General features: G+C 39.2%; 1 protein-coding gene across 1 annotated transcript in view; it reads right to left on the bottom strand.

The window, feature by feature from the left end:
- The window catches only part of PLD5 (phospholipase D family member 5), a 493,931-nt gene that overhangs the window by 202,916 nt on the left and 278,673 nt on the right, over positions 1 to 12,342 (bottom strand). Inside the window, exon 3 of the mRNA XM_056136541.1 lies at positions 11,874 to 12,042. Coding sequence (XP_055992516.1) covers positions 11,874 to 12,042 — 169 coding nt within the window. The remainder of the gene's footprint in view (positions 1 to 11,873; positions 12,043 to 12,342) is intronic.

Below are 12,342 nucleotides of genomic sequence, written 5' to 3'. Positions count from 1 at the left end.
AGAGTAGGACGAGGTGGTATAGATTTTAACTTTGAGCATGGAAAGCATTCTCCTCATCCCTTTGAGTTATCACCCTGGTCCCAATTTTGAGAGAAAACACCAAGTATCTGAATTGGCTCCAGGTAACTATCAAATGTAAATATGAGAATCTATAGAGAAAAACATTAAGAATACAGATTTTAAAAAAAACTAAGGTAACTTAGTCCATTAGTCTAAATAATTACAAAAATGTTTTGGAGTCATTAATCATAAATGCGATTAGATTTAAAGAGGCTAAATTTTTGCCAAGCATAGCTCTTATGAGTTATTAGAATGAATTTTTCCTTAGAAAATATATTGGAAAGCAATCAGAACTATAATTAGGATTACAGGCAGGAGAAATGAAAACATTGAAAAGAAGAGGCCAGGCTAAGAGAAACTAGAAAACACAGTGTTAGAGAGCTCTGCTGAGCAGTCAGGAGTACAGACCAGCCTTATAAAGCCTGTTAGTCAACAGCTTCTTTTATTGTTGCTCTTAACACAGCCAGCAATGCTCAGGAGTTACTCTTCGTTTGTTCTCAGTAATTACTCCTGGCGGTGCTTGGGGAACCATACTGGATGCCAGGGATCAAACTCAGGTCAGCCATGTGCAAGGCAAATGCACTATTCACTGCACTATCCCTATTGATCTGAACTATGTATTTTTATATTTGTTTTTCTCCCTTTTTGTACTCTAGCTCCAAGTAGGTAGAGACCATATTCATTTGATTTTGTATGCCAAATCAAAGTACTAGATGCTAATAAATATTTGCTCAATTAATAATCATTCAAAATAATTTTCTTGCCTCAATTTAAAAGGAAAATCTTTTTTTTTCTTTTTGTGTAACACCCAGCGATGTACAGGGGTTACTCCTGGCTCTACACTCAGGAGTTACTCCTGGTGGTGCAAAGGAGATCATATGGGATGCTGGGAATCGAACCTGGGTCGACCGCTTGCAAGGCAAATGCCCTACCCGCTGTGCTATCTCTCCGGCCCCGAAAATGATCTTTTTAAAAAACATTTTTATGAGTGTTGATTTTGTGGAATAGGAAAAAGATACTATTTGTAAGAAAGGGAGGCTCTATAAGCTTATGATATTTTCATGTTGACACTGCGTTGTTTTTCTGGAATAATATTTCAATTGCATAAACAATCATTGTGCTCCTTTCTCTTCTTGGCAATGCAGTAGATTATTTATATAAAACTAAATATGACATAGTACTAAAGTATGAAATTTCAAATACAAGGTGCTATCCTCTTTCATCATCTATGAGAGAACAATTGGAATAAGCAAAATTAAACAGAATCAGATGAAAGTAGGTTGATAAACTAGGTTGAAATACTAACCTGCCCTCTTGAAATCTATAAATGTCAAGGATTATTTATTTTACTGGAATGATTTAAAGCATTATCTACTTTATTTGCTAAATATTCTCCACTTTAGTTATTAAGAAGTGTCAAAGTTTGAAAACCCTTTACAAATATGCTAACTTAACTGAACTGAGTGGCCCTAAGTGGCACTCACAAAATAAAAAAAATTTAAAATCTTCCTAGAATATAATTTGAGGTCACGGTTGAAAACTGCCATACTGGGATAAGAAGGGGGAGAATCCAACTAATAAATGCACCATCTTTTTCTTTTCTTCAGCTAAAGAATATTGCATTAAGAGAGAGATCGAGATTGATCACCCTGTCTCTGTAGAATGCTCATCATCCAGGGATTCATAGTCACAGTCTTCCCGTTGTTCATCGATTTGCTCCAGCAGGCCCAGTAACGTCTCCATTGTGACACTTGTTACTGTGTTTGGCATATTGAATACATCACGGGGAGCTTGCCAGGCTCTGCCATGCGGGTTAGATACTCTCAGTAGCTTGCCGGGCTCTCTGAGAGGGGTGGAGGAATCAAACTCGGGTCGGTCATGTTGGCTGCATGCAAGGCAAATGCGCTACCCGCTGTGCTATCGCTCCAGCCCAGCAATGTGGTAAATTTTATTATCCAATCCAATTTACAAGCCGCCATATGAAACATGCCTTGTCATCTATTTTATAGATGAAGAAATTAAGAATTGGAGAATAAATCATTATCAGGCTATAAGATTATTGGCGACTTTTATTAGTCTTTTACATGGGAATGGCATTGCAAAAATTCTTTTAGATTCCAAAATTCTTCTCTGCTACAAAGTATATGCAACTGTTTGCATGATTAATAAATGTAGTCTTCAGTAAGCTTTGAAAGCAAATATGGACCCACCTTTGGACATCAGGGATAGGAAAAAAAGGAAAAGTGAATTTGGGAAGTCTTAAAAGATGTAGAGTTAGTAAGATGATGGGGGCTGGGAGTAAGCAGTGTATGGAATCAATCATAGCTGACTACCCCTGAATGCAAACTTTGGCCAGATGGGTGAGGGAATTGTAGTTTGAAATATAAAGTGATAACAAAAAACTCTAATTATACCATTTACTGATATAAGGATACTGTGACTTAAACATAACAAAGAGAAGGCTTATAAATTGGTAAAATAAAAGCCCTTGTTCAGCATCTGGAGGCAGGGTGCTCACCTTGCATGCAGCTGATGTGGATTCGGTACCCAGTATTCCATATGGTTTCCAAGAACCACCAGGATTCTGCACTCTGAGTGCAGAGCCAGGAATAAATCTTGAGAATTACGGGATGTGGCCCAAGACACTCCCCCCCCCCCCCCCCCGCCACACACACAAAGCGTCCTTGTCCTATATATAGGTTAACCTATTTATAGGTCCAATTAAAAATATTTCTTATTTTTGTTTATTTTTGTTTTCAGGTCACACCAAGTGGCGCTCAGAGCTGACTCCTGGCTCTGTGTTCAGAGGTCACTCCTGGCAGGGCTTGGGGACCATGTGGGGTGCTGACGATCAAAACTGGGTCAGCTGCATGCAAAGAAAGCACCCTACCCTCTGCACTATCACTCTGGCACCTAGAAATACTTTTTAAGAAAGAAGTGAGCATTTTTAAGACAGGACATCAAGATGTGATTGTATGTAGGTGCAGTTGTTCGGATTATATATAATGTGTATCCCACTAATTCTCTGGGGATTGTATTTACTCCAAATGGTAACTGTATCCCACCAACATCAAAGTGAGATCACCTTATCATATGGAACTTCAATTTAAAAAACACAAATACCAAGAGCTGGAGAGAGCACAGAAGTAAGCTGCTTGTCCTGTATATAGCCAACCTGGGTCAATGCCAGTCACTACATATAGTTCTCTGAGCACCACCAGGAATGGTCCCTGGACACCAAATCAGGAGTTGTCCCTGAATAACAAGAGGCATGGTAAAGAAAAATAACACAGAATGTAAAAACAAAAATAAAAATCATAAAGGAATTAAAAACAGCTAAAGAATGTCAGAACTAACCTGGTGGTGTTTGTGGTGCCCTGTATGGGAAGAGGAATACAAAATGGGGTTGGCCACATTCAAGGCAAACACTTTACCTACTGTGCTATCTCTCTGACTTCTCAATTGTTTCTGTTAGCCTACATCTAAGATCTGCCAACTACATCACTGTCACTGTCACTGTCCTCCCGTTGTCCATTGATTTTGCTTGAGCAGGCCCAGTAACATCTCCATTGTGACAACTGTTGCTGTGTTTGGCATATAGAATATGGTCACGGGTAGCTTGCCGGGCTTTGCTGTGCAGACAAAATACTCTTAGTAGCTTGCTGGGCTCTCTGAGAGGGGCAAAGAAATCGAATTTGGGTTGGCCATATTGACCGCTTGCAAGCAAACGCCCTACCCGCTGTGGTATCGCTCCAGCCTGCCAACTACATAATGTGCAGAAATAGTATTGTAGCTCGTATATTAAAATATGACCTCCTAGATCAGTGAGTTTTCATATATCTTAATAAATTAGAAAAATAATTCAAAATTAATTTTTTTCAAAACCAAAAGAATTTTTAATTTTGGTATTCATTTTTAAATTTGGTATTCATTATTTGGTAATCATGATAAATGAAAATTAATTTAAAAGATGAGTGCCTAGTTAATTTCATATCAATACATCTATATCTGCATTTCATTCATTTATTTGGTTTCTTGTGCTAAATCTGGGATTTTACCCAATAAATTAGGTAATTATGGAAGTCGTGGGAGATGTCCCCGATGTCAGAAGTCACTCCGGCCTGAGGCCGTGAGTTTTGGAGGCCATGAGTTTTGGATGCCATTTGGGCTACTGACAAAGGATCCTTCTGGTTCAGGTAATTCAGGTAAAAGGTGCCAGAGTGTGAGTGTGGGGTGGGCCGGTCTGAATGATTGTGATTCTCTCTGTAAAGTCGGTTTTTGTGCCTGCTATGTGGTAATCTCTGTGTGAATATGTGAGTATGAGCACCCCATAGGTCCTCCTATTGGGCATCATTTTACTTTTAAAGCCCTCTAAATCACAGAGCTGGAGTGGGCTGCCTGTAATTCTAGTCCCAGGCAGAAATCCTTTCCCTACCCAGTCTCGGTCTAACTAGAGAATCAGCTGGAGACCAAGGTCAATTGAAATGCTAATGAGACAGCCCTGAGGTAAGGTAGAAAGAGAAAGAAAAAGGGGGTAAAAGGCTGGTGAGAAGCCAAAGAAAAGCTGCAAAACAGCAATTGCTGGCACTTAGGAAATACATCCATACCCAAAGATTCTCCATTTGGTTGCTTATTAAGGCATAGGAGAAGCTTCCAACTAGGTAGTTTAGATAAGGAGCATCTTGTTGACCTCTGTACACCAAGTGGCTTGAGTATAAACTAGAGCACAGGGAAAGATGGCCAATGAATGACAGTTTGTATTACCAGACCATTTTGCAGTCAGATCTTTTTGCAAGAAGCAAAAGAAATAGGATTATCAAAACAGAGGAGGCAGGAAAACTCAAGAGCATATGATTAACCATTTAGTATCAGGAATGAAGAAGTGCGTCACTTAAGGCAGCCTATCCTCATGTCATGTAAGGAAAATACTAGCTCCTTGCCTCAAAACTAGTCTTGACCTTAAAATGGTAGCATCTGAGCACCTTAGGTTTCAACATAGTTCATTTTTTGCCAGCTGGAGAGATAGCACAGCAGCTAGGGCATTTGCCTTGCACGAGGCCAACCAGGGTTTGATTCCTCTACCCCTTTCTGAGAGCCCAGCAAGCTACCAAGAATATCTCGCCTGCATGGCAAAGCCTAGGAAGCTACTCGTGATATATTCGATATGCCAATCACAGTAACAAGTCTCACAATGGAGACGTTACTGGGCCTGCTCGAGCAAATCGATGAAGAACGGGAGGACAGTGCTATAGTGCTACAGTGCTTTGGTAAATTAAGAATTTTGCTCAATGAATTAGGTAAGTCTTTGTCAATCACAAGTCCTTATAGCAGAATTTTCCTCAGTAGTTTTCATTAATCCCCACTTAAATTATAGAAATGCGAGGTGAATTTTGCAGCTTGCTGGAAACTTATTTAGTTTCGAGTAGGTATGTCTCTTTCATACCTGCAAATTAGCTCTTGCCTTGCAAAAGAGACAAAATGAAATTAGGCTCAATACAGGGAGTCAGTTGGTCTGATTTTTTAGGCTTTAGGGTTGACACCCAGCAATGTTCAAGGGTTACTCCTGACTTTACACTTAGGAATCACTTCTAGCAGTGCTCAGGGGACCATATGGGATACCAGGGACCAAACTCAGGTCGGCTATGTGCAAGGCAAACACTCTATCTGTTGGGTAACATTGCTTTGTCCTTCCACAAGAAGCTTAGGTTTATCTGGTTACACCCATCAATCTGGTTACACCCATCACAGTGCTCCTGAAGCACTTCCACTTCCATTGTGTTTACATGTAAACATGTAAACAGTCTTCCCTATGCTCTCCTTCCCACCCAGTTAATCAGCTTTCCCCTTAATCAGACTTTGTTAATTTGTAAGATCAGTTTCCAAGAAATCTATGATTTTATATATATGAGTGAAATATTGCCTTTCTCCTCTCCTTATGCCTTATGAATAGTTTACCTTAAAGTAATATCCTTTTTGTATAGATACAGGAAGACCGTTAACATTACGCTTTGTAATTTAGGATTTGATTGGCCTTGAATATTATTCACTCATGGGCATCTGCTTTCTCGACTTAAGCCTCAGTTGCCCTTAGTTCCTGACACCCCCAAAGCAGGGTCCCGACGAGGGACTGAATGGACCCAGGGCAAGCAGTGAGCTACCCTGGCAGTGAAATGGGCCAGGCCAAAGTGCCACGATTCTTAATTATAAGTTAAGAGTTTGATCATGGACAAATGCTGTCATGATCCAAGGTAACGACAAGACTAGGATCCTGCTAGGGGTGGGAAAGACTATCTGGCCTGAGCACCGTAGTCTGAGATCGAGATGGCCCTAGGAGAGCAATTCTATAAGTTTAAGATATTTCTTACTGTATCCATACAAAATGATTTATATTATATTCTTGTATGCTTGTCGGACAAGGAGAGGAGAGGCACGCCCATGGGATTCTGCTCTAGGGTGGGTCCTCCTGCTGAGGAAGGATCTGTCCTAGGAGCGGTCTTCCCTGAGGCTAAGATTTCTACCCCTATTGATTTCTACCCCTATTGATTGTGACCACACCTATGTGTAATTGTTTCCCCAATTCCTCATGGAGAGAGGATTTAACTGTACTGTAGGAGTGGGACAGGGGGCAGAAGGAAGAAGAGAGTTCAGAGAGGATGAGAAAGAAGAGGAGGACGAAGGGGGATGGAGAAGGAGAATGAAGTAGCATGGGGGCAGAGATAGAGAGACAGATGAGGAGAGAATCAGAATAAACTACGACTAATACCTACCAGCCTGGCCCTCGTTCCTTCCTCTGCCTGACCATCGCCATCGACCTCTCCAGGGTGGTAGAAGAGTGAGACTACCGAACGCGGGTGGCGGGAGAGATAGAGCCGCCGCCGTGTGGGTGCCGTGCCCCCTCTTGTGTGAGTTTACACACTATCCACTGTACTATAGCTCCATCCTGAGTCAGTTGGTTTTAAAGTGAAAAGAAACCTGCTGTTTTGGAGAGAATGGGAGGCAGCAGTGAGTTCTCTTGGGCAAGCTAAGTACACTGGAAACCAACCTCCAACACACTCCCAACATATAATGATGAGAAAGTAATAAGAAAGATAGTTCAATCTGGGGTTTCTGTCTAAAAGTTTGCCATGTTAATTCAATAATAATTATGTCATTTCTAGAAAGTGAAAAACTCCATTTTCTGGGAACCTTTTGCTATACCACCATTAATAACTGAAATAGAAAACTCTGTAGCAAAGACTTAAAGAAGGTACCATTACCTTTGAGACTGGGTGGTTGTGGAGGCTGGAATATCCTACTGTTACTCAAGGTTGGAACAACATTAAAAATATGCTTTTGAAACCTTGAGTAAGTAAATATGTAATGTCTGACAACCCTAATAGCTGCTGTAAAGTGGAAGATAGAAAATATGACTATTAGATTTATGAGTTTCTTGTGAGATGACTCAAGAGGATTATTAAGTTTAGTCACATATATAATAGCATTCATTACATTACATGCTGGAGGGATAGCACAGCAGGTAGGGCGTTTTGCCTTGCATGTGGCCAACTGGGTTTGATTCCTCCATCCCTCTCGAAGAGCCTGGCAAGCTACCGAGAGCATCCCGCCCGCACTGTAGAGCCTGGCATGCTCCCCATAGTGTATCCAATATGCCAAAAACAGTAACAAGTCTCACAATGGAGACATTACTGGTGCCCGCTCAAACAAATCCATGAGCAACGGGAGGACAGTGACAGTGACAATGACATTACATTCATTAAAATATACATTCATTCACTACATATACATTCATTACATACATACATTACATTACATTCATTATAATATACAATTACATTTGACAAAGAGATGAATTAAAGAGAGAACTGTTTTTTTTCACGCAGAATTTATCAAAAATGTAAAGAAAACAAGAGTCAATTTGGAAAAATATTTTTATTATCATTATTGTGGGAATATAGATTACAACATGTTAATATATGTGCTTCAAGTGTACAATGTTACTCCATGGCACTCACAGCCAAAGGGCTAATATCCGTCCACCACTGTCACTAGTTCCCATCTTATTCCCTACATCAGCTCTAATATACAAAGTCTATGTTTCATTGGCCAGGATGTTTGTGGGTTTGTGTAGGAGTGTGTAGCATTGAGTGAAACTGGGATGGTGGTGGGTGTTTTCTATTTGTTTGCTTAAATAAAGTAGATTTCCACTGGACTCCTGGGGAAGCTTTGATTCTATACCTTAGCTTTGTTTCTATCCGATCTATGACCATGTGCTATTTGCTTTTCTTTTTCTGACTTATTTTGCTTCAACACATTACTATCTCTTTCTATGTGACAAAAGCAATATAAAAGATTTTACTATTTTTCTTATGTCTAAGTAATATTCCATGATGTATGTGAACCACAATATCTTTTCTTTAGGGGCCTTGTGACTACACCTTGCAATATTGAGGGCTTACTTCTGGCACTGAGCTTAGGGATCACTTCTGGTAGTGCTTGAAGGCACCAGGGACCAAGAACAGATCAGCCATGTTCCCTGTCCACTGCACTATTTTTATGGCTCTGAGGGCAATTTCCTTATTCAGTCATCTACTCATTGTTAGGTATGGGAGTTTTTGTTTGTTTTACAGATCCTGGCAATAAATAGTTCTCAAGAAATGACTTGGGTGTAAAGATGAAATCAAAAGTGTGGCTGTGAGTTCCTTGTTTGAATTTCTGAAATACCAAGGTTGATGTGGGCCTCATGTTTCCACACACCTAGATACAAAGGCTCTAAACATGTATAGAATGAAGTCCCAGAGCAACTCAAGTCACATTTCAAAGGAGAGAAAGACCCATGTGCAAATTAGCTATCTGTAGCTATGACATTTTTCTAATATAGTGGCTTACAATTAGATACTCAGGAAGCTTGGTTATGCTTTTGATTGTATCATTTTAGGCCTTAAAAGAACATAAGTAATTTTAAATAGTAGAGGTCTGGAGCTTCAAAATTCTACTGGCAGGAAGCTAAGAAAATGCATGTTATCTTCTTTAGTGTGGTATGATACAGTTGCTGAAAATCAAAGTGTTTTAGACCAATATTACCTGAACTGTCCTAAACTGAATTGTCCTCCCATCGTTCATCCATTTGCTCGAGCAGGCCCAGTAACATCTCCATTGTGAGACTTGTTGTTACTGTGTTTGGCATATCGAATACGTCACGGGTAGCTTGCCAGGCTTTGCCATGCGGGCAAGATACTCTAGGTAGTTTGCTGGGCTCTCTGAGAGGGGCGGAGAAATCAAACCTGGCTTGGCCACGCTGGCTGCACGCAAGGCAAACGCCCTACCGCGGTGCTATCGCTGATAGCACCGTGGTAGGGCGTTTGCCTTGCACACAGCCAACATGGCCGACCCGAGTTCAATTCCTCCACCCCTCTTGGAGAGCCCGGCAAGCTACTGAGAGTATCTCGCCCGCAGGGCAAAGCCTGGCAAGTTACCTGTGATGTATTTGATATGCCAAACACAGTAACAAGTCTCACAATGTTACTGGGCCTGCTCGAGCAAATCGATGAACAACGGGAGGACAGTGACAGTGATTAATATTACCTAACTGAAAGAAAAAGAAAGACAGTTTAAAAAAATTAAGGACTTATGGAAAATCTTATAAAAACAGAGAGGACACAGTGGATGAAAAATAAAGAATTTATTAGGACTAGGAAAGTGTTACATAAGAGCTGAACTTGATCCTAGTGTAGAAATGTTCCTTTTTCCTCCCTGTAAGTTGGAAAGCTAGTGACATGTGCTTGACTGGACTTAAGCATTGTTATGGTCTCACAACTCATATGTGTTTTTCATTTTCCTCCTCTAAGATGTAATAAATATAATAGGAATATCTATTATAGTGATATTATCCCTGACTCATCATTTTATTTTGGGACTGTGTTTAAGTCACCTAAAGTAGACATGAATAGACTCACCTGGACCCAGACCTATGCAAAACAGCAATTCTGGACTTAGAGCCTTCAGATTTTGTATGGAGAAGAGACGTAGACAGCAGCACCAAAGATAACTATGGTATACCATTTCCAAGGCTAACAATTTTCATTTCCATATGGATACTACTGCTCCCATTTTAGACTGTGACTTGCTTTTGGCTAATAGGTTAACAGCAACTTTCTGGAATTCCAGAGCTCAATGTCTTAGGAAGCCTCATAGTTTCTGCTTTTGTTCCTTTAAGGTAAAACCACCATGGAAACAATTTGAACTGCTTCACTTAATAAGACAAAGCAGTGCAGTAAAGTCGCTTAAGGTTAACATGAGGTTAGATGTGAGAGGAGAGTCTGTCTCAGGTAAGTCACCTCGGCAAACATAGTGTTGATTAGAGTTGTGTTCTTTCTGTCAAACTCTAACCAGGATAGTGCATAAATAAATAATTATTATTTTTAAGCCACTAAGTTTTAGTATAATATATGTAACAACAAATATCTACAACACCTTGTTGACACAGTAGAGGCAGAAAGATGAAGAACATAATTTAAAATGTGTTCAGTATCTCTAACAATTTATAATTTACAATATGGTCAGTATCTCTAACATACGTCCAAATTAGCAGAAATAGTTTTCTTTATTTGTACTTTCTGGTATTACATAATCCAAGCCTAAAATTTTTGGATATATAAACTTTGTAATATAAATTCATGAATGTATCATTATCTACAAATTTCCTTACTATTGCTAGGCAGTCATAATAAACATGTTTTAGTATTCCTAATAATGCTGCTATAAAGACCCTTGTTTCTGTGTTAAAAATGTATTTACATTGGTTTTGTTATCACTGGGGTTTGTCTTCATCTATTTTCTGATCTCCTTTGACTTGAAATCTATATTTAGTAATAGTTTTAAAGCACTAATGTGGCAATGATTATAGGCGTAATGTCAACATGTTCTGTTGAAAAGACAAAATTAATTTTTCTTAACCCATACAGAGAATTTATGTGTCAGTGATCTTCAATAGCCTGGATAGCTCATTCTACAGTATCAATGTTCTCATCAATATAAGGGGAAAAAATATAACAGAAAAAATTGGAATGCTTTTCTTACCTACAGGACATTTCATTCAGAAACCATTTGAACCATTTAGTCAATTTTCTAGGTGTTAGATTGTAATTAGAACATTCTTTCCCCATTAACTCAAATATGACAGTTAAGAATATACAACTTTATGTGGTCAGAGAGTAAATACCCTAATTCTATCCCTGATCACATATGTCCCCCAAGCACTGCCTAGGAATGACCCTTGGAGCACAGAGCCATGAGTAAGCCCTGAACACTGCTGGGTGTGACACCAAAACCAAATATTAGTTATAACAGTAATATGCAATGTACTTTGAAGATTAACTTCACTATTAAAAATAAGTTGGTTGGCTGTCTCTCTTAGAGGCAAATTATGCTACTAGTTAGCCAAATGAATACCTCTATAAACAAATATGGAATTATAACTATAAATATGCAGGTTGTGCAAAGCAAAATTCTTTGTGTTCCATCAAACAGAGACCACAGTGTGAATGTTACCCTTTGAAGTTGTCCTATATAGCAAAGCTGCATGCAGTCTCTTGCACCCAAAAATTAATCATGATTGTGCACTTGAAAGCTGGTTATTCTAGTTGGAGTGAATTAAATGATGTAATTAACAAAGGCACATACACATAATGATGTGCATATACTATGGGTGAAGGTAGCCTGAAAAATGCGCTTCAGCTTGTAAAGTGAGGACAAGAATATTAAGCAATATAAAATGCACATAAGTAAAATCATCACAAAGAGAGGATGCAGCTTACCTGACATGCTGATGGATGACTGTGGTTGAGATCCCAATGGGAAGACACTATGTCAACAGACTTTTTGGCCATGCTGAGTAAATTCATCCAGCCTTGGAAAAGTGGTAAGTGAAATGGTGCATTTTCTGAATAGTTAAGGCCTTCAGGAATATTTTCAACCAGGGCAACTCTTAGAAAAAATTTTGAAAAAAAAACAGAACCAAAATCTAGTCAAATTTGAAGCCACAGATACATGCACACAGACATATGAAAAATATTCTAAATTATTTCTGAATCTATATATTTCTCATATGTTATTTCTCCAACAGTCTCTTACATTTTCTTAATTTAACGTCTTCTAAGAATTCATGCCCTGTTCTTTTTTTCCCCCCCCCCCACAATTAGCCTTATAGTTCAGAAAATGTGTCCCTCACACAGTTTCAAACTAGTACTGGGAAAAAAATTTAAACTTTCTTCACAAATAGTTTCT

This window comes from Sorex fumeus, unplaced genomic scaffold (genome assembly GCF_029834395.1).
Source record: "Sorex fumeus unplaced genomic scaffold, SorFum_2.1 ptg000007l, whole genome shotgun sequence".
Classification (NCBI taxonomy): Eukaryota; Metazoa; Chordata; class Mammalia; order Eulipotyphla; family Soricidae; genus Sorex; species Sorex fumeus.
The sequence above is the reverse complement of the archived record's forward strand: the minus strand, read 5'-3'. Positions and strand labels throughout refer to the sequence as shown.